Source organism: Mirounga angustirostris, unplaced genomic scaffold (assembly GCF_029215605.1).
Source record: "Mirounga angustirostris isolate CCGP_5_RB_7025 unplaced genomic scaffold, mMirAng1.0.hap1 SCAF_5, whole genome shotgun sequence".
NCBI lineage: Eukaryota > Metazoa > Chordata > Mammalia > Carnivora > Phocidae > Mirounga > Mirounga angustirostris.
In genome coordinates, this window is record NW_026991713.1 from 116,167,546 (window position 1) to 116,190,764 (window position 23,219).

The window sequence follows — 23,219 nt, forward strand, 5'->3', positions numbered from 1 at the left end:
AAAAAAAAAGAAAGAAAGAAAGAAAATGCTCCAAATTTGCTGACCTGCTCTACAATGACAAGTGGTCGTCAGTAGTGCCTATGCAGCAGGTAGTTCCAAAAATACATATAAGCTGTTCCTTCAAAGTAAAAGTGACAGTTTAATAATCCATGAGAAAGCCTTCTGAAGTGAGCATTTTGAAAATGCACATTTGGAAATGTTTTCAGTGTTATGTGGTTTTCATTGCCAAAAACTATAAATACTCATTAACCGTATAGTTTAAAGTTGGAAATAAAATTTCCTAATCTGTTTGAAAATATTCCTCACAAAAATGTGAATGGGACTTTTTAACCTATTCCCTTAAAATATTAAAATTCCCAGCTTTTCAAATAGTTTGTAAGGACCAACTGACATCAGGTTAGATGAAAGACTGCCAACTGAATTTTGAAAACCTGTGCAAAACTGGTACATGGAACTGAAAAATGAGCACTGTTATTTCGCAAACACAGTCAACAAATTATTTCTTCAATTTGGAAAGACATATCCTCGTGAGGCATATTTTCAACCACGACAGACATTAAAACAAAGTACAAAAATAAACTGAACTTAGAGACCTCTGAATCATTGCATTACTAAGTATTAAACTAAGATTTCAAAAAATGATGAAGCATAATTGTGAATCAGTTAATTTACTGTTCTCATTAAAGATATAATATTTATAATATATAATCTACATTAAAATATTATTTTAGGGACGCCTGGGTGGCTCAATCATTAAGCGTCTGCCTTCAGCGCAGGTCATGGTCCCAGGGTCCTGGGATCGAGCCCCACATCGGGCTCGCTGCTCAGCAGGAAGCCTGCTTCTCCCTCTCCCACTCCCCCTGCTTGTGTTCCCTCTCTCACTGTGTCTCTCTCTGTCAAATAAATAAATAAATCTTTAAAAATATATATTATTTTATCTTTATCTCAACCTAAGTTTTCTAATTTATAATATATAGAATATGTAAATATAAAAAAACTCATACTTTCTAGATTAAAAATACACATATAATATGGGTGGACACTTAGATCATTCTTACTAATAGAATACAATCAAAAAGTTTCAAGGCCACTGTCCTACTTTAAATAGTGATTTAAAAAATTCTTATAATGGAAACAAAGCAAAAGAAAACCTTTAAAACCAAAATGAGTATCAATTTATTTTAATGTTTTTAATAAACTATTCTGTAAGAGAGGATTTTGTGTACTCAGCGCAAACAATGACATGAAAATAGGCCAGGAATTATTTAAATGAATACTGACAACATGATCAAGTCCCTGTTGCAACGATCTGGATCACTTACAAAAACAGCCAGAATAATCCTGCAATCCAGTTCAGGATGTCGGTTCAGATCCTGTTTTACTAGGCCCTTTAAAAAATACTTAGTGGCCTCCTAGCTCCTGTAAAGACCCAAACTCATTGAGAAATTATTTTCCTCACAAACCATTCCATGTCTTTCTAAAATGCTCCTGAGGCTTTTGTCATTGGTCACATTGCCACTTAACTGTTTCCAACATCAGACTCACTGTTCTGGTTTAAGATACCCTAAAGGCTAAAAATTCAACACACCAGAAACATTTTAAAAGTGAAAAGTATGCCTCAATATAACTAAAATGTGTGACCTCCAGTAGTATTTATAAAAGAAGAATGTTAAACATTGGCAAGATAAAACCCACAATAAACATGGTAAGTGTCTCTGTTTCTAATGATATGGATATTCATAAAGATAGGCCCCTACACCCTACAAATATCATGTTAACTACTTCCCAAAATAAACCAGTTTACACAGGGATCCTTGGGGTCCATAACAGAAAATATGTGAACAAAGGAGAGCCAGTGCAGATGAAAAATATCCCGAACAAGTGATTTTTCTTTGTTTTCCCAAGCAATACAAAGGTCAAGAGAAGCCAGTTCTTCATCTCCAACTCACATCAGTACAGGGAAGGACTGAAAGACCACTGCCAGTCCCTAGACTGAAGATGAAGTATGGAATTGTTGCAGATGCCTAGCGTGACCAGCACCAACTACAGGACCTTAGAGAAGCCCAACAAAACAGTGTGAAGAGCTCCAAAGGCAGCCGTAGTCAGACTACCCACCAAGGGCCTCCAGGGCCCAACCCAGAACACCAATGTCTCCCACTCCCAATTCTAGCACATTGGAAGGGAAGGGGGTGAAGAGAGCCAGAGTCTAATCAAAATATGCATTTTGTACATTCACTGTTTATTGATGTTATTATTGATCATTGAGCCTCTTTTAACAATATTTTCAAATGAGATTTATTGAACTGTCAGTAGTCTTGTAGGATATGTTTTCCCAGTTTTTCCTAAAGGAATCTAATAAGTATAATGCTCAGATATACAATGCAAAATGTTACATATTTCAATGTAATGCTTCTTAACCAGAACAGAGGATAATATTTTATCGTGAAATAACTAAGTCTATTTGAAAGTTTTAAAAAGACACAACACCCAGAAAATTAATAATCCTGGTACAATGAAAATAAATCAATCTTCCAGAAGGAGAAAGAGATTCTTGCAATATAACCATCTAGTCAAATAGATATGCTATAAGGAAAAAAAAAAAAAAAAAACCCACACCAAGATCATTACTGAAACAAGGCTATACAGAAATGAGCACATACAGATCAATATCCACACTACAACACCCATGCAGAAAAAGATTCCACCCTGGCTAAAAGACAAACCTAAATGGTTATATGCTATTGGCATAGAGATAATAATCAAGCTAAAGATGTTCGCTAGATCAGTGATTGAAATTCGTATCTTTAGAAATGCCAGAATCATCCAAAGGGAAGTGGAAACTCAGAAAAGTTCAAAATCAAAAGAACAAAGAGTGAAAGGAAGCAAAAAGAGGACCTTAACTTCTATGTATTGACAAGACCAAAACATTTCACTTACATAATTTGAGTCCCCACTTGGGGGTGGGGGGAGTGAAGGAAGTGAGGGCTGTGTGGAGGGTTGGCTATGTGGAGCTGTACAGAAATGTGGGAGGTGGTATGGGGATATGTGGGAATGTATAGGGGGTATTAAGGAAGTAGGAGTCACGGAGATATAGTAGGGATTATGATGGATTTAGAGGGATGTGAGGAATTATGAGGGTTTCTAAGGGTTTTAGGGGGTAGGAAGGTTGAAGGATATTGTGGTGGAGCACTATGTACTGAATCATTATGTTGTACACCTGAAATTAATATAACACTGTATATTAACTCTACTGAAATTAAATTAAATAAAAATAAATAAAAAATAAACAGCATTGTATCAGATAGAAAAAAATGCACTGTATAAAACCATCTTTCGCAAGAACAAAAATTAAAATTGAAGATTTAAATTACTACATTTATGGCAATCTCCCTGTATTTTAAATAAATTAAGCTGACTTTCCTCACAAATTCATGAACTCAAAGTTGGGATAGCCCAAATATTTAATTAAGATCAGGAGTTTTATAGTAAAGTTGTTTCACAGCATTTTGGGACCTGAGAGAGAGATTACTGAAAATGAAATCAGGATGTCATCACATTTCCTCTTTGAAACTACAAAAGACAAGTAACAGTCTTATTTCCAGAAGTATGATCTCTATGCCTGTTTTTTACCAACAAGAGTCCCATGAAATAGAGCACAGATAGGAACTGAAAATTGAAAAACATACACAAATATACATATTTCTTACCCAGGTCCCTGAATAGTTTTCTCTTTGTTTTCAAAATTTCCCTGCCATACTTTATCGCTTTTCTAGCAGATGGCAGTGTGTCTGAATGTACAGCATCAGTGTTTCCACAAGCATCATACTGCATAAAAATGTGCATAATCTGGTTGACCCCTCCTGGGTTTCTCACGTCATGGCTATTTTAATTTCTAGCCCATTTTGAAGAATGGGTCAGCCTTTGACTAACACCAAACCTCAGACATATTTTTAGTTTCAGCTTTCTCTTAGTACCCAAATGAACAGTTATTGTGCACAAAATTTTCTACCCCTCTTTCAGTTCATTTGGCAACATTCAGAACTGCATATGAGACTTTTCTTTCCCAGTAAGATGTGTGTTGTTCACTTACCCACATAAATATAATAGAATTCTAAAGTTATACATTTCTGAGTTTCTGATTTCAGAGGATTTTATCTTCACGTTCTTACCTCTGAATTGTTAAGGTGACATCTGTGAGTTCCTGAAAACCAGCCATCACTTGAACATTGGTCAATGTCCACTTTCTGAAGATTTATGTCAACTTTCATAACACCCCTTAAAAACAGAGAAAGATAAGAACAAATTAATCTGAGGCTTTACAATTTCTAATTCTGTATTCCGTCCCAGAAATCAGATAAATCATCATAAAGAGTGCATTAAAAATGTTCACATTGCCCATTCATATTCAACTAAAGTGTACCAAGTGAAGATAGGGACACGATACAACAGAATCAACAAGTATTAGTTTTACCTAAGTCCCAAAAGGCATGGGCCCTGTATTGTTCACTGTCTTCAGCTCCCGACATAATGCCTGGCACATAGAGGTGCTCAATAAATATTTGTGGATTGCCTGAACTCCAAGATAGTATTGCTCTGGACATGGTAGCAAAGTCAACTCTAAAATAACACCTGCTCCCAGTACCCCTTCTATTAAAGTAAACCAAAGCAAAGCCCTCATCTCCTTTCTTTCTATTCCAATTTACCTATGTGGGACCAGGGATGGGGTTGGGGGGGGGTAACAGCATCTCTTTCCTCTGATCTTCTATCACAATGACTGTAAACAGTGCTTTAGGTCTCCCAGTGTTCCACACCAGAGATTTGCACCATCCACAGAAATGCTGATTAGCATTTTTCTTCTCTTAAATCTAAAAACAAAAACACTGCATTTCACTTAGCCATTTGAGAAAAATCACTAAGAAAGAGAACTCACAAATTCAGAGCCAAAAGCAAAACTGCAAAGAAAGCTCCGATTTTATCTCAAATTTCTCCATTTTCTCCAACTAATCTTCCTACATTTTCCTAAGATCCCTCTCTTCTATTTTTCAGCACCATGAGCACTACTAGCAGCAGAAACATTTTTCCTACAGTGAACTGTCACACCTGTACTTCATTAAAGTAAATATTCTGTGTCCTGGGCCCTAAAGCTCAAAGCTTTGTAATGTCATTTTTCACAAACTTAAGTATAAACACCTCATTAAAATCCACTAAAAGTAAAAACACATTTTTAAGGTCTCCTGTTCCTAATTTAAACTATTTTCATTATGTTTTATTAAATATGTACAAATATAAAGTTAGGTTCAAATTCTTCATATTATAGTTCTTGTAGCTACAAAAAACACCCACAAAATTATAAAGTAAGTGCAAACAAAACTATAAAGTCAACAAAATTTAAATTTAAAATATTAATTTAAAAACACCAATGATTATGCTTTGCCGAACTAAATCACCTCTCACAACAGGAATATGGTACAGACTTTAGCAAGCCTATTTTACTACATGCTATGACTCATTTCTCTCTCTTCTCCTTTTAAACTATTGTGAAATCTTCTGACAGAATAGCTTACTGTCATTTCGGCTTCAGTTAAGGTGAGTAAGTCTTTTACATTTTTAAAGGATGCCTCTGATTTTTTCTTATTAATCTGCCACAAAATACTACACTAAGTAGTGCTAATATGCTCAAAAGAGATACAAAACAGAGACACCAAAACCTCCTGTTAGTATTTGGTTATCCAGATAGCCCAGAACATGTGTAAGTTAAATTTTCAGAGGACCACTGAAATGAAAACCTAAAAATTAACATAGAAAACTTACAAATCCTTCAGAGAAATAGACCTCAATTTGCAAACTACTACTATTATGGGCCATTATTCTATAAAATGTCTGTTCATGTGATAAATAAATGAATTCCCATGTACCTAATGCCTTAATCCAGTTCACTCCCTTGCTCTTTCAACAAATATTTATTATCTAGTATGAGCATACCACTATAAGAGATGTAATGGAGGTGAACCGCATAGGCCAAATATAAAAATGTCAGAATGTTTAATGGAGAAAAGATGGTAAATTCTGGGAAATTTGGAAAGTTATCATTTGGGGAATATCAGATATTCCATAAGCATTTGTTCATTTTTTGACTGCCTTTACTAGCAGGGCTTTGAACAAAACTATGTTCCACATAGGTCATGCCAATCATGCAAACCGTCTCTAAGCTCTACTTCATGCTCTATGAAAAATAACATACTCATTTTTTTCGTTCATTCAATAAGTGTATGCTGAGTGCTTAGTTTGGGCCAAAACTGTTCTTGGCCTTTGAAACACAACAGTAAGCAGAAAAAAAAGTTCCTACCTTCATGGAGCTTAACTCTGGTGTGGGACAAATAATAAATGATGGCTATAAAGAAAGTAAATTCTGTTATATATTACGAAGTAAAAAGGGCAATGGAAAAAAACTTCAAGCAGATGAGGGGAATGGTTAAGATTTTTCTTTTCTTTTTTTTTTTTTTAAGAGTGGGCGGATTTCTAACTCAACCAATGGCTCAAGGTATACAACCGGTTCATATCACACTCTAAGTTACCAGTCATCCTCAATAACACAAAATTACCCACTGGACTACTGCTGTCCATTCTGCCGTGAATGGCTTATTTAGAATGTATTTGTAAGTAATAAACTAATAAAACTACACATTTTTATTTGTTCCACATCTGTTAGTAATAATGAAGTCAAGTTTCCCTCAACTATCCTGCTACACTGCAAGAGTTTAGCCACAAGACAGTGCAAATCTTCAGGCTTGCTCAGGTACATGAGCCACTCTGGGATTCCAGGAGGCTGCAATTACTCTGGTCCCTTTCCTGGGGAACCTAGCTTAAGAAAAAGGTATCTTAATCACTGAGACTTTTCCCTCTTAATTCTAAGTTCGTATATAAGACCCAAAGTCACTGCAGACCTTAAGCTCAGCTCCCGAAGCTTTTCCGGGCTTTGGGCAAAACCACCAAAGGTAATGAGTCGTGAGTTTACCAGCTGGGAAATCGGCGGTGACTCATCTTCATTAGCATCGCTGCCTCGGTGCCTGGAGACCTACAAAGCCCTCGGGGAGGTGCCGCTGACTTCCGGAGGAGTAAGGGGAGGTTTGGGGGATGAAGTAGGAAGAGAACGCTCTCTCTGTGGAGAAAGGTATCCTGCTGAAAACCACACAGAAGCGACACCACTCACGAGGTACCCCGAGCCCACAGAGCTTGGGCCGGGCTATGAGCCTCGCGGCGCCTGCGCAGAAGACCCCCTGAGCGCGTGCCTCCGGGGGCGGAAGTGCTGCTCACACACCCGTACATCCGGTGAGCAGGCGCCACTGGGAAGCCCTGGGGGTGTGTAAGTGCCTGCGGTTTCCTGGGCTGAGGACTGGAAAGCGAGGGCCCTGGCCTCCAGAGAAGAAAATAATAGCAAGTTATATCCCCCAACATCTGGGTGCTTAGCTGAGCTGTAGACGTGCATTTTTGTCTACTGTCTGACACCTGAAATGCAAGAAGCCCAAAACGATTCATCCTCCACCCAAACTTGCAGTTCCCCTAATGTTTTTTGTCCACGACTGGGCCTCCATCCTTCCAGTTATCCAAGTCCATGATCTGTTGTGAAACCAACCTCCCAATCAAAACAATTGCCAAGTTCCCTAGATTGTACTCCCTGGATGCTTCTTGCATCTTAACCTTTGCCCTCTAATTCTACTATCACTGCCTTGGTTCAGGTCTTCATCTCTCACAAGACTAAAAGAATTTTACAGTAATTTACTGATTTAGTCTTATCTCGTATTGCTCCAGGTAAAGACCCTGGTCCTGAAGTTTATATGGTTTAGTGTCCTTCTTTAAGAAACAGACACGAAATCATGAATATACATATCACAATATGACCTTTGGCCCTATATCTTTGCCTTTTAACTGAAGTGTGGGTAGTAAAATCATTACCAGAAGCTATTTCTATACCAGGATGAGCAGCAATAACTTAGCTATACATAGATGTGACTACAAACTACTTTAATATATATTACTAGGGGTGCCTGGGTGGTGCAGTATGTTAAGCATTCCACTCTTGGTTTCCATGCAGGTCATGATCTCAGGATCCTGGGATCCAGCCCTGCCTCAATCTCCGGGCTCAGCAGGGAGTCTGCTTGAGATTCTCTCTCCTTCTCCCTTTGCCCCTCCCACTCCTGCTGTCAGTCTCCCTCTCTCTCTCTCAAATAAATAAATCTTAAAAAAAAATAAAAATAAAATATATATATATATATATATACACATATATATATATACACACACACACATACACACACACATATTACTAAATAATCCTGAACTTCCCCATTAGCTGGTTTCCAAAATGCCCACAGCCTAGGGAAAATGCATTAGAAGCAAGTTAAAGTAGAAAGAGACCATTGCAGTTAAAATATCCTCCTTTTTCAAATTTTACAGAAAACACTTGACCACAAAACTCATTGCTAGTGTTCATTCCAGGACTTTAGAAGGTTTCCACAAAAGCAAAGGGCGCTGGAGCTTAAGCATCACACTCTGCTCTCTATGTAATCTTTGAAATATGTCTATCTGATCCTAATGATTCCCTGCTTAAAGTCAGTATTTCCCACAGTCCTAAAGAATAATATCCAAGCTCTTTGGTATAATGTTATATTCAGGCCCTTCCTACTACTAACATCTCCACACTCTTCTGCATACATTCTTTGTTCCAAACAATTCACAATTGCATGTGGTGTCTTAAAAACTTATGCTATCTCAGAAAACCATTTTTTTATACATGCCTTTATACCTGAAGTCCCTTTGCCTAAACTGTGCTTTAACAATCATAGCTCCTACCTGACTTTTTGAAGCCTTCCATAAACTCTGATTTAGAAGCTTCTTCCCTATTCTCACCATATTACACTGTACTTAACCTTCTTCATACTTTAATGATCTGTTTTCCACACCAAACTAAAATTTCCATAGCCCATGTCTTTGTAATATTTCTCCTAGCTCCTGTGTGTGTGTGTGTGTGTGTGTGTATACACACCATATCTTCTTTATCCATTCATTAGTCAGTGGACATTTGGGCTCTTTCCATAATTTGGCTATTGTTGATAATGCTGCTATAACATCAGGGTGCATGTACCGCTTTGAATTAGTATTTTTGTATTATTTGGGTAAATATATAAGAATGAAATCTTGCCATTTGCAATGACGTGAATGAAGCTAGAGAGTATTGTGCTTAGTGACATAATTCAGTCATAGAAAGACTAATACCATATGACTTCACTCATGTGTAATTTAAAAAACAAAATAAATGAACATGGGGGAGAAAAGAGAGGAAAACCAAGAAACAGACTTTTAACTATAGAGAACAAACTGGTGGTTAGCAGAGGGGAAGGGAGGGGGGGAGATGGGTTAAATAGGTGATGAGGATTAAGGAGGGCAATTGTGATGAGCACTGGGTGTTGTATACAAGTATTGAATCACTAAATTGTACACCTGAAACTAATATTACACTGTTAACTGGAATTTATTTTTTTAGAGAAAGATAGATACAGCATGAGCAGGGTGGGGGAGAAGCAGAAGGAGAAGGAGAGAGAGAATCTTTTTTTTTTTTTTTAAGATTTTATTTATTTATCTGACAGAGAGAGAGACAGTGAGAGGGGGAACACAAGCAGGGGGAGTGGGAGAGGGAAAAGCAGGCTTCCCGCTGAGCAGGGAGCCAGATGCGGGGCTCGATCTCAGGACCCTGAGATCATGACCTGAGCTGAAGGCAGTCACTTAACCAACTGAGCCACCCAGGTGCCCCGAGAGAGAGACTCTTAAGCAGGCTCCATGCTCAGCACAGAGCCCAACGTGGGGCTCCATCTCATGACCCTGAGATCATGACATGAGTCAGATGTTTAACCAACTGAGCCACCCAGGCACCCACTAACTGGAATTTAAATAAAAACAAAAAAAGGGAGATGCCTAGGTGGTTCAGTCAGTTAAGCTTCTGCCTTTGCCTCGGGTCATGATCCCAGGGTCCTGGGATCGAGTCCCACGTCAGGCTCCTTGCTCAGTGGGGAGCCTGCTTCTCCCTCTGCCTGCTGCTTCCCCTGCTTGTGCTCTTTCTCGCTCTCTCTCTGACAAATAAGTAAAAATTAAAAAAAAAATTTCCCCTATCTCCTAAATCAGTCCACCTCCAAAATTAACCTCCAGAAAACTGCAGATGCTAGAGAGAAGCAAGAAGTAGCTAAAGTACAATGACACTCTCTCCTTCAAAAAAAAGAGAGAGAATACCCAAACAAACTGAAAACTATAATGACTACTATGGGTAAATAGATGGAAAGAAAAACTGGATAGGTTGAAGGAAAGTTTTTAAATTCAGCTTTTGCTTCTTCCTCTTTTACCTTGGATAATAATTTCCTGCTCTGTCACTACAAAAAAAATTGACATTAACAGTCCATATAATCAATATTGATGGGGTACAAGCGAAGAACTTCTGCCCAAAAAAGTTGATAAAAATAGGTGCTGGTAGATAAGCTGCCACCAGTCATCTAGTCCTAACAATAGCTAACCAGAACAGAATCTGGTGCCTAGAAATGGGTGCTGACATAACAAAAACCTAAAACATGGGGCACCAGGCAGAGGCAGAAGCTGGAAAGGCCTCAAAGAGATGGTTAATAAAAGTAGGAATATGTTGGTGAGTCTTAAAGGACAATGAGGAAAATGGTATTGGAGGCAGAGAAAAAAGGAACCTTTGGTACATAATATATGGAAAGTTTGGCAACACTGTCACTTGTGAACAATTGAACTTGTGGATCTAGTGAAGGAAGTTTCTAGTCCAAATGGGGAAAGTACTACCTGGTCTTTCCTGGCTATGACAGAATACAAAGAAAAGCATGGACTAAAGAAGGACCTGCTTAGTTTTGTTTTTGGATTTTAAAATTTTTTAATTGTGATAAAATACACATAACATAAAATGTACCATCTTTACCATCTTAACATCTTAAAAGTGCGCAGTTCAGTACTGTTAAGTACATTCATATTGTTGTACAACCAATCTCCAGAACTCTTTATCTTGCAGAATTACAGCTCTCTACCCCTTAAACAATCATTTTCATTTCCTACTCTGCCTAGCCCCTGGAGTGGAACCATTATTCTAATTTATATCTCTAAGAATTTGACTACTCCAGGTACCTCATACAAGTAGAATCATACAGTTATGAGTCTTTTTGTGGCTGGCTTATTTCACTCAGTTTAATGTAGTCCAGGCTCATCCATGTTGTAGCAGGTGTCAGAATTTCCTTCCTTTTTAATGGAATAGTGTTATAATGTATTTATAAACCATATTTTGTTTAACATTCCTTTGTTGATAGACACTGAGTTGTTTCCACCTTTTGGTTATTGTGAATAATGCCACTGTGGAGCTGTTTGGTTTTCGAGTAAAATTTAGAGAAAATATTAAGGAGCCAGAAGTTGGAAAAAAACAAAACAAAACAAAACAAAAACTATTGCACATCTCTAGTCTCTTCTAGGAAAAGATTCTTGAATACGAAAGGGCTTAGGGGAAAGAACTACTTCAGAGTGGGTCTGTAAAATCCTTTATTAAAACCTCAGAAGGATATAAGGCAGTGTTTCTAGAACCTCTTAGCTAGATTAAAGGACTCCTAATGGTCTTATGGGTATGCCTCATAGACCCTCTGCATTAAACAGTAGGGATTCTAAGATTCTTAAGGCTTTATTGCACAGTAGCCACAGGGCTCAATTTAGAAAATTGCCTATCTTAAAGAGATTTAAAAATCTGGCTTCTGTCCAATAGAATGAAACCCAGTAAGATTCATAGAAAACCCAGAACATTTTTCAATGAATAGCATAAGTAGGAGCACTGTCATCTTAAATTAAAAGGAAACAGTACAAAATGAAAAAGACACTTCCTCCTCCCCACGCTTCTGTGAGCAAGAAGCAAGCTAAGAAGTCCACTCAGTTGGAAACATAATCAATTTCTTAGAGAAAAGGAAGGATAGCTCAGAGGACAGAATCAAGAGCTGAGAGGATAAAGCCAGGACCTTCAGAGAATTATTCCCAGGGAGCAGGATTGTATCATAATCAAGGAATTGGTAATATACATTGAAGTGAATTTCGAAATTGCCATGATCTATTAGCTGCTATGTGTATCCTGTTTCCCTGCTTTTTTAACTGGAGTGTTACTCTAGTTGTGCGATCCCTTTACCACAATCATATATTGAGGGGGGATAACAGGGGAAAAGGACAGATAATATTTCTTTAGAGGTCTCCAGATTGAGAGGTATACACACTCATGCTCCTAGTATACACACTAGAGGAGCCATACACATAACACTCATGCTCATCTAGACTTCATTCAAATGGCTAAATCCTGACTTTAAGACAATACCACAATGAAATGAGACTTTGCGGGTGAGGAGTGTGAGAGGGGGTAAGTGTATTTTGCATAAAAGAATTCCAACTACCCTGAGATTATCTTGCTATGAGGAGATGCAAGATACCAGGTCGAGTGAATGTGGAAAGAGAGTTTACCAAGAAGTTCCCATACACACCCCAGGTACTTGAAACATCCCAGCCCACTTGCCAGGTACATGAGTGAGAAGCCATCTTAGAAGTGGATCTTCTAGCCCCAGCCACCCCAAATGATACTATATATATCAGAAACACTTCCCAAATTTGTGACCCACAGAATTGTGAAAAAAACAAAACATTTGTTTGATGCCCCTAGGTTGTACAGTTATGCAGAAATAGGTAACTGGGACATCTAACCAATATAGATGTCCTATATTGGTAAAAGGAAGAGTAGATTTAGAAGATAAAGCCATCAAGAACATATATGCACCTAAGTGTGTGCACACATGTGTGTATGTTTATCAACAATTTGTATGACTTAAGAGAGAAATAAATTGTTCAACAATTGTAGTTGGAAATTCTGACATACCTCTCTGAGAAACTGATAGATCAAATAAAAAGAAGCAATGTTAGCAAGTATCTAAACATTATAATCAGTAGACTTAAGCTGTTTGGCATATATAGAACTCTTCACATGACAGATAATTGACTTCTCTGTTTTAATATTCAAGAATACTTACCAAATATTTATCCAAAATAAACCAGAGATTATATCTCAAAGGGAACCTCAAACTCCAAAGGAACAATGTCATATACACTGTGTCCTTTAATCATAATCCATTAAATTATAAATTAAGTTTCTTAAAAGGATACCTTAAATACCTCTCATATGTTTGGAAAATTACAGCAAATTACTAAATAACCCTTAGGTTGAAAAATAAATTAATGAATATTCAGAATTGAATGGCAGTGAAAATATTACAAATAAAGAAATTATGGAACATAGATAAAACTAGAAGGGAATTTTGTTGCTTTAAATACTATACATTTATAAGGAAACAAGATATTTTAAAATCTAACATTTAATTCAAGAAGGTGGAAGTGAGGAAGCACCAGAGAAAATACAAAGATTCATAATAAGTGATAGAACACAAGTCAGTGAAATGAGGAACAACAAAGTGATGGAGGGAAAAAAACAAAACCACAAATTAGTTCTTTGGCACCCATATCCTGGTTTCTAAATACCATTTTCTAGTAATGAATAAGGGTCCCTCAGAGTAATGAGTGATCACAGGCTGGACAGGGAAAACAAAGCATCATCTTCAGAAAATAAGGACAAGAGTGTGTTAAAAAGGACATGTGAGCCAACTTAAGAGAGTTCCCAATTGCCAAAATTGGAGCAATTTAAGCAAGAAAATAAATAATGATAATATTGGATTCAGATACCCCAAAAATCAGTATCTATATGTCCATGCTGAAATCAGTGATTAAATAAATGAGGAAAAAGGGGCAACTCTGTTACATAAGAATTCCAATTGATAAATTTAGAAAGAATTAGGGAAATAGAAAATCATCATTGGAATACCACATTAATAATTTTTGCAGACAAGACCTGCTGGTAAGACCTAGAATTAGAGTGAAAAACTTTTAAAAGAAACAGGATATTTAAATAACTTAAAAGCATCTCTCCCCAACCATTTATTTATTCATTACTATATTGATGTTAAGGTATTTCCAAAATTATTTGACACTACTCTGTCCATGAAGAGGAAATTACTTCACCTCCCCTTGGTGGGCTTAATTTGGTAATTCACTTAAGAAAAAGAGAAAAATAGTAATTTTAGCATAGAGAAACCTGGCAAACAATGTGTCTTCACATGGTCTCCACACTAACCACATGATCAAGGTCAACATCACCTACAGTAAAACATACTGATACCATGTACTCTGTGATATGATACAATGAGAAAGGCAGTTCCTCTCTATTATATTCTTCCCCAAAGTCCATAACCTCAGTCTAATCCTGAGAAACCATCAGACAAATCCAAACTAAAGGATATTCAACAGAATACCATGCCAGCATTCAAAAGTGTCAACTAATGGTTGATAACATAAGAGAACATCTTTAAAGGACAAGGAACGACTGAGAAACTATCACAGATTGGAGGAAACTAAGGAAACATGACAACTAAATGATAACGTTAGTTTTGTTAAGGTTGCCATAACAAAGTACCACAGACTGGGTGGTTTAACAACAGAAATTTATTTTCTCATATTTCTGAAGTCTAGAAGTCCACAATCAAGGTGTCAGCAGGGTTGATTTCTTCTGAGGCCTCTCTCTTTTTCTTGTAGATGGCCATCTTCTCTGTGTCTTCACATGGTCTTCCCCTTGTACATGCCTGTGCCCTAATCTTCTTATAAGGAGACCAGTCATATTGGATTAGGGCCCATCCTCATTTTAACTTAATTACTTATTTAAAGACCTTGTCTCCAAATACAGTCACTTTATGAGGTACTGGGAGCATTAGGAGTTCAACATATGAATTTTGGGGAAAGACAATTCAGATACCATAACATATGATATCCTGCTTTGGATCCTGGAAGAGAAATGGGACATAAATGGAAAAACTGAGGAAATCTGATTAAGATCTGTAAGGTGTTTTTTTTTAAGATTTTATTTTTTATTTATTTGTCAGAATGCGAGAGAGAGAGCACGTGCACACGTGCACAAGCAGGGGGAGTGGCAGGGAGAGGGAGAAGCAGGTTCCCCACCGAGCAAGGAGCCTGATGTGGGACTTGGTCCCAGGACCCTGGGATCATGACCTGAGCCAAAGGCAGGTGCTTAACTGACTGAGCCACCCAGGTGTCCCAAGATCTGTAGTTTGATTAACAGTGTTGTACTAACATTACTTTCCTGTTTTGATAGTTTTACCATGGTCACATAAGATGTTAATGTTACTGGAAGTTGAGTGAATAATATGTGAGAACTTTCTATACTATCTTTGCTAATCTTCTTAAAATCTAAAGTTATTTCAAAATAGTTAAAACTTTTCAGTTATAAAAAAAAGCTAAAGTTCTTTGAAAAGATGAATAAGAGAGACTCGAGTATTAAAAAGAAAATAGGCAAATAAATACACAATAAAAAATACAAAGGAATCCTTTAAAAAACAGTATTATGATTAATGATCCTCTAATAAACTTTTAAAAACTAGAGTTAATGAATAAAGGATAAATTGGCAGAAAATATAAAATGGCAAACTTGCCCAAGAAGGAATATAAAACTTGAATAGGACAATAAGTATAAAAAAATTAAATCATTCACTTCCCAGAAAACCTTACATGTTTTGTCTATGAATTCTACCAAACTTTTAAGGAACAGTTCTTATATTTTTACGTGTGTTTAAAATAAAAGTATGACAGAAACAATGGGTTTTATGTGATTTTGATTCCAAACCACATGAGAACAACACATAAAAAAATTGTAGCCCCCTTTTAACTACATGTAGATCCAAGAATCCTAAAGGAAATATTGGTTAAATAAAATGTTAAAATACCTTAATTATACATCATCATCCACTGGAGTATATCTCAAGAATGAAAGGATGTTTTAATATCAGAAAATATATCAATGAGGGAAGATGGTCGCAGAGTAGGAGGACCACAGGCTTGCCTCATTACATGAATATAACTAGATAACTATCAAATCATCCTAAATATCCCAGATATTGACCTGAAGACTGGCAGAACAAATTCTACAACTAAAGGTTGATAAAAGGTCACATTGAAGAAGGTAGGAAGTGTGGATACAGGATTTGGGAGAGAAGCAGAATATGGCTGCTGTAATAGGGATGGAGTGGTTTTAGAGAAGAGTGAGAGACAGACTAGCACACAGGGGAGTGAATGGGAAAGTGAAACCTCATAGCAGTTGGCTTGGAAGGTGAGAGGGCCCAAATTTCATGACTTCTGATAATCAGTAGGGCATAAAGCCTGTAGTTATAAAAGTCATAGGGCTTGGCTGTGATAGAGCCCCAAGGGCACTGAACTGTTGTTGGAGAGAAGGCAGGCAAACAACCCGTGGACACACATCATGGAAACAACAATTTGAAGAGCACCTGGGGCACACAGTGGGGAGGTTATCTGCTCGTATCAGAGCACATACTAGAGAGTGTTCATGGAGAGAACCCCTCCAAGAACAAAGGAAGTGGCTAGTGCCATTTTTCTCCCTTGCCCCTCTGCATAAGCACAAGGCCACCTGTGGGAACTAGTGCAGCTCTGACACTCACTATCTAAATTGCTTACACCAAACCCTACCACACCATGCTCCAGTGAAACTACCCTTCCTAGTCATGCCTCAGTCTCATTGTAGTGGACCCTCTCCCCCAGAAAACCAGCCCAAGCCCCTGCAAACACCGCATTTCCCAATGTAGGAGCCTCAGTTCCTGCAGTGGTGGTGACAGGTCTCATTTCACAAACGTATCAGAGCACAACTAGTTAAAACATGCCACGTTCAGGCCAGGAACCAAATATTGCCCACAAGAGACAAAGAGAGTCTCTGCAGACAACTGGACTGAAAGATAATGGTAGGAAACACAAATAAGTAAAAATGAATATTTCCGTAAAAAAAAAAATCAGTCAAGGAACTCACAAGATAAAAGGATGTAAAATATAGAAATAAATACCTAAATCATAGGGATGGGATGAGAAAAGAATGGGTTCAAAATTAAGTGAACATCTACTTAATATAGATTGCAGAGGAGATTATATACAAATCTATTGGTACCAATATATCAAAAACCACTAATAAACATGCAAAGAATAAAGAGAAAGAAATCCAAATATATCATAATGAAAATCAGCAAACCATAAAACAGAGAAAGACAAGAAAGGATCAGAGAAAATCTTCAGAAACAACCACAAAACAAATAATAAAATTACAATAAATACATATCTTTCAGTAATAACTCTGAATATAAATGGACTAAACACTCCAAAAGATATAGAGAGAATGGATAAAATAACAAGACCTATCTATATACACCTACAAGAGATTCATTTTAGACCTAAAACCACCTGCAGGTTGAAAGTGAGTGGGTGGAGAAACATCTGTCATGCAAATGGATATCAAAAGAAAGCTGGAGGAGTATTACTTATAGTGGACCAAATAGACTTTAAAACAAAGACTGTAACAAGAGACAAAGGAAGACACTATATAATAATAAAGGGGACAATCCAACAAAAAGATAGAACAATTGTAAATATTTATGCACCCAACATAGGAGCACCCAAATACATAAAACAGTTAATAACAAACATAAGGGAATTAATCGATAATATTACAATGATAGTGGGGAACATTAACACCCCACTTACATCAATGAACAGATCATCTTAACAGAATATCAACAAGGAAACAATGGCTTTGAATGACACACTGGAGCAAGTGGATTTAAAGATATGTATCCAGAACATTCCATCCTAAGCAGAATACACATTCTTTTCAAATGCACATGGATCATTCTCCAGAATAGATCACATATTAGCCCACAGAACAAGCCTCAACAAATTCAAGAAGATTGAAGTCATACCATGCATCTTTTCTGACTACAATGTTATGAAACTAGAAGCCAACTGTAAGAAAAAATTGGGGAAGACCACAAATACATGGAGGTTAAATAGTATACTGCTAAACAATGAATTGATCAACCAGGAAATAAAAGAAAAAATTAAAAAGTAACTTGGAAAAAAATGAAAATGAAAACACAATGGTCCAAAATCTTTGGGATGCAGCAAAAGCAATTCTAAGAGGGAAATTCATAGCAATACAGGGCTACCTCAAGAAGCAAGAAAAATCTCAAATAAACAACCTACCCTTACATCTGAAGGAGCTAGGAAAAGAAGAACAAACAAAACCTAAAACCATCAGAAGTAAAGAAATGATAAAGATTAGAGCAGAAATAAATGATGTAGAAACTAAAAAAAAAAAAAAACAAAAAACAAAAACAAAAACAGTAGAACAGAGCAATGAAACCAGGAGCTGGTTCTTTGAAAAAATCAATAAAATTGATTCATCAAGCCAGACTTATCAAGAAAAAGAGAGAAAGGACTCAGACACAATCACAAATGAGAGAGGAGAAATAACAACCAACACCACAGAAATACAAACAATTATAAGAGATTATTATGAAAAACTACATGCCAACAAATTGGACAACCTAGAAGAAATGGATAAATTCCTATAAACATATAAACTACCAAAACTGAAACAGGAAGAAACAGAAAATTTGAATAGACCATAACCAACAAAGAAATTGAGTCAGTAATCAAAAAGCTCTCAACAAACAAAAGTCCAGGACCAGATATCTTCACAGGTGGATTCTATCAAACATTTAAAAAAGAGTTAATACCTATTCTTCTCAAACTATTTCAAAAAAAAACAGAAAAGGAAGGGAAACTTCAGTTTCATTCGATGAGGCCAGAATTACCCTGATACCAAAACCAGATAATGACATTAATAAAAAAGAACTATAGGCCAATATCTCTAATGAACATAGAAACAAAAATCCTCAACAAGATACTAGCAAATTGAATTCAACAATGCATTAAAAAAAAATCATTCACCACGATCAAGTGGGATTACTCCTGGGTAGCAAGGGTGGATCAGTATTCACAAATTTATCAATATCACATCAATAAGAGAGAGGATAAGAGCCATATGATTATTTTAATAGACACAGGAAAAGCATTTGACAAAGTACACATCCATTCATGATAAAAACTCTTAACAAAGTAGGTTTAGAGGTAACAAACCTCAACATAATGAAGGCCATATATGAAAAACCCACAGCTAATATCCTCAATGCGGAAAACTGAGAGCTCTTCCCCTAAGGTCAGGAACAAGACAAAGATGTCCACTCTCATCACTTTATTCAACATAGTACTGGAAGTCCTAGCCTCAGAAATCAAACAACAAAAAGAAATAAAAGGCATCCAAATTGGTAAAGAATTAAACTTTCAGTATTTGCAGATGACATGATACTATATATAGAAAACCCAAAAGATTCGACTAAAAACATGCTAGAACTGATAATTCGATAAAGTCTCAGGATACAAAATTATACAGAAATCTGTTGTACTTCTATACACCAAAAATGATGCAGCAGAAAAAGAAAATCAAGAAAACAATCCCATTTATAATTGCACCAAAAATAATGATACCTAGGAATAAACCTAGCCAAAGAGATAAGAGACCTATACTCTAAAAACTATAAAACACTGATGAAAGAAATTAAAGACAACACAAAGAAATGAAAAGAAATTCCATGCCTATGGATTAGAAGAATGAATATTATTAAAATGTCTATACTACCCAAAGCAACCTACACATTTAATGCAATCCCTATCAAAATAATGACAGCATTTTTCACGAGCTAGAACAAACAACTCTAAGATTTATATGGAACCACAAAGACCCCGAATAGACAAAGCAGTCTTGAAAAAGAAAACCAAAGCTGGAGGTATCACAATTCCAGACTTCCAAGTCATATTACAAAGCTGTAGTGATCAAGACAGTATGGTACTGGCACAAAAATAGACACATAGATCAATAGAACAGAATAGAAAACCCAGAAATAAACCCACAATTGTATGGTCAATTAACCTTTGACAAAGCAGGAAAGAATATCCAATGGGGAAAGTCACTTCAGGTAGTGTTGGGAAAACTGGGTGGCAACACACAAAAGAATGAAGCTGGGCCGCTTTTTTACACCACACACAAAAATAAATTCAAAATGGAATAAAGACCTAAATGTGAGACCTGAAACCATAAAAATCCTAAAAGAGAAACCAAGCAATAATCTCTTTAACATCGGCCATAGCAACTTTTTTCTAGATGTGTCTCCTGAAGCATGGGAAATAAAAGCAAAAATAAACTATAGGGACTACATCAAAATAAAAAGCTTTTGCACAATGAAGGAAAAAAATCAACAAAACTAAAAGGCAACCTACTGAATAGGAGAAGATATTTGCAAATGACACACCTGATAAAGGGTTAGTATCCAAAATACATAATAACTTATATAACTCAACACCAAAAAAGCCCCAAATAATCCAATTAAATATTGGCAGAAGACGTGAACATACATTTCTCCAAAGAAGACATAGAGATGACCAACAGACGCATGAAAAGATGTTCATCATCACTTAGTATCAGGGAAATGCAAATCAAATCTATAATGAGATATCACCTCCCACCTGTTGGAATGGCTAAAATCAACAACACAAGAAACAACTGGTATTGGTAAGGTGCACTGTTGGTGGGAATGCAAAGTGGTGAAGCCACTGTGCAAAACAGTATGGAGGTTCCTCAAAAATTAATCACACTACTGGGTATTTACCCAAAGAATACATGCACCACTATGTTTATAGCTGCATTATTTACAATAGACAAGGTATAGAAGTGCCCATCCATTGATGAATGGATAAAGAAAATGTGGTATTATACATAAACATATATACAGTCACACAGTGGAATATTACTCAGTCATAATAAAGGATGAAATCTTGTCATTTGCAACAACATAGGTGGAACTAGAGATATAATAATAATAATAAGCCAGTCAGAGAAAGAAAAAGACCATATGATTTCACTCATATGTGAAATTTAAGAAACAAAACAATTGAGCAGAGGGGGGAAAAAAGAGTGAGAGAGAGACAAATCAAGAAATATACTCTTTAACTGGAGAGAACAAACTGATGATTAGCAGAGGGGAGGATGTGTGGGCAATGGGTGATGGGGATTAAGTAGTACACTTGTGATGAGCACTGGGGACGTTTGGAATTGTTGAATCACTATACTGCATACCTGAAACTAATAGAACACTATATGTTAACTAACTGGAATTAAAATAAAAACTTAAGGGCGCCTGGGTGGCTCAGTTGGTTAAGCGACTGCCTTCGGCTCAGGTCATGATCCTGGAGTCCCTGGATCGAGTCCCGCATCAGGCTCCCTGCTCGGCAGGGAGTCTGCTTCTCCCTCTGACCCTCCCCCCTCTCATGTGCTTGCTCTCTCTCATTCTCCCTCTCTCAAATAAATAAATACAATCTTTCAAAAAAATAAAATAAAATAAAAACTTAAAAAGCCAAAAAAAATAAAAGAAAATATATCAATGAAATTCACAGCATTAATAGAAGAAATGAGAAAAATTATCTGATTATTTTAATCAAGATAAAAGAGCATTTTACAAAATTCTACCACCTAATTTCCTTTGACAATAAACTAGAAATAAAGAAAACTTTCTCTTTTTTTTTTAGATTTTATTTATTTATCTGAGAGAGAGAGAATGAGAGAGAGAACACAAGAGGAGAGAGGTTCAGAGGCAGAAGCAGACTCCCCGCTGAGCGGGGAGCCTGATGCCGGACTCGATCCTGGGAGTCCAGGATCATGACCTGAGCTGAAGGCAGTTGCTTAACCAACTGAGCCACCCAGGTGCCCCTAAAGAAAACTTTCTTAACTTGATGAAGCTTGCTTCTATCAACAATATATTTAAAGGAGAAACTTTTTAAGATGTTCGCTTTAAGTCAAGAGTGCTTACAATCTCTGATGCTGTTTAATATAGTACTGAAAGTCACAACTAATTCTATAAAGAAAAAAATGATATGTAAAGTTCAGAAGAGATTAAACCATCATTATTTGTAGATGATCATTTGTCTGACAAAATCAAACAAAATGAGAATAATAACAAAGTTCAGCAAAGTTGATGGACAGCAGATCAATGTACAAAAATCAATAGCGTTTATCTATACCAACAATCTCCAATGAAAAATTATAACTAAAAAGATGCCATTTAAAATACCAACAGAACCCATAAATTCAGTGGTAGTTAAGTTAATCAAGAATACACAAAACCGGGGCGCCTGGGTGGCTTAGTCGTTAAGCGTCTGCCTTCGGCTCAGGTCATGATCCCAGGGTCCTGGGATCGAGCCCCGCATCGGGCTCCCTGCTCCATGGGAAGCCTGCTTCTCCCTCTCCCACTCCCCCTGCTTCTGTTCCCTCTCTCGCTGTGTCTCTCTCTGTCAAATAAATAAAATCTTAAAAAAAAAAAAAAAAAAAAGAATACACAAAACCTCTATGGAGAAATTTTGAAACTCTAATGAAGGACAAAATAGATGATCTGAAAAATATGGAGAGATATCCCATACTCTAAGAAGGAATAATTTATTGTATTAAAATGTGGATTATCATTAAATGCAGCTATAAATTTAATGCAGAACCAACGAAAATTCCATATGGATTTTTGAGAAACTTGATAGCTTGCTGTAAGTAGAATAATAAAAATTAGCTGTGAAAAGAAAAGAGGTAGGCCTTGCCCAATCAATTAGTAAGACGTACTGCCCAATCATGGCAATAAAACATAGTATTGACAGAAAAACAGATGTGGGAAGCAGTGGAACAAAATAGAGAATTCAGAAACACATATGCATATAGCATATAAGGCACTTACATGTATGATAAAGATGATAGTGTTGGGAATCTGGCTCACTGAGTGAACAAAAATAATATCTCAGTCCCTACCTAATACCATGTAGAAGGGTAACTCCAGATATTAAAAACCTGACTGTGAAAGGTAAAACTTTAAAGTTAGTTGATAACATAAGAGAATATTTTTTGACAAGGTATTGAAGGATTTCTTAAACCCTAAAGCATAAACTGTAAGGCGAATTTTTAAGTAAATAACATCAGTAATTTTTGAAAATTCTCTTCAAGGGGAAAGATTATGAACAAAGTTAGCTGAAAGGTAACAGATTGGGTGATATTACAATGTCTAAAATTGACACGGAAGTAGTATCTAGAATACACCAGG

General features: G+C 36.6%; 1 protein-coding gene across 1 annotated transcript in view; it reads right to left on the reverse strand.

Moving 5' to 3' along the window:
- GPR158 (G protein-coupled receptor 158) overlaps nt 1-23,219 on the reverse strand; it is a 476,311-nt gene that overhangs the window by 434,497 nt on the left and 18,595 nt on the right. Inside the window, 1 exon segment of the mRNA XM_045871331.2 lies at nt 4,170-4,275. Within this exon segment, the coding sequence (XP_045727287.1) occupies nt 4,170-4,275 (106 nt within the window).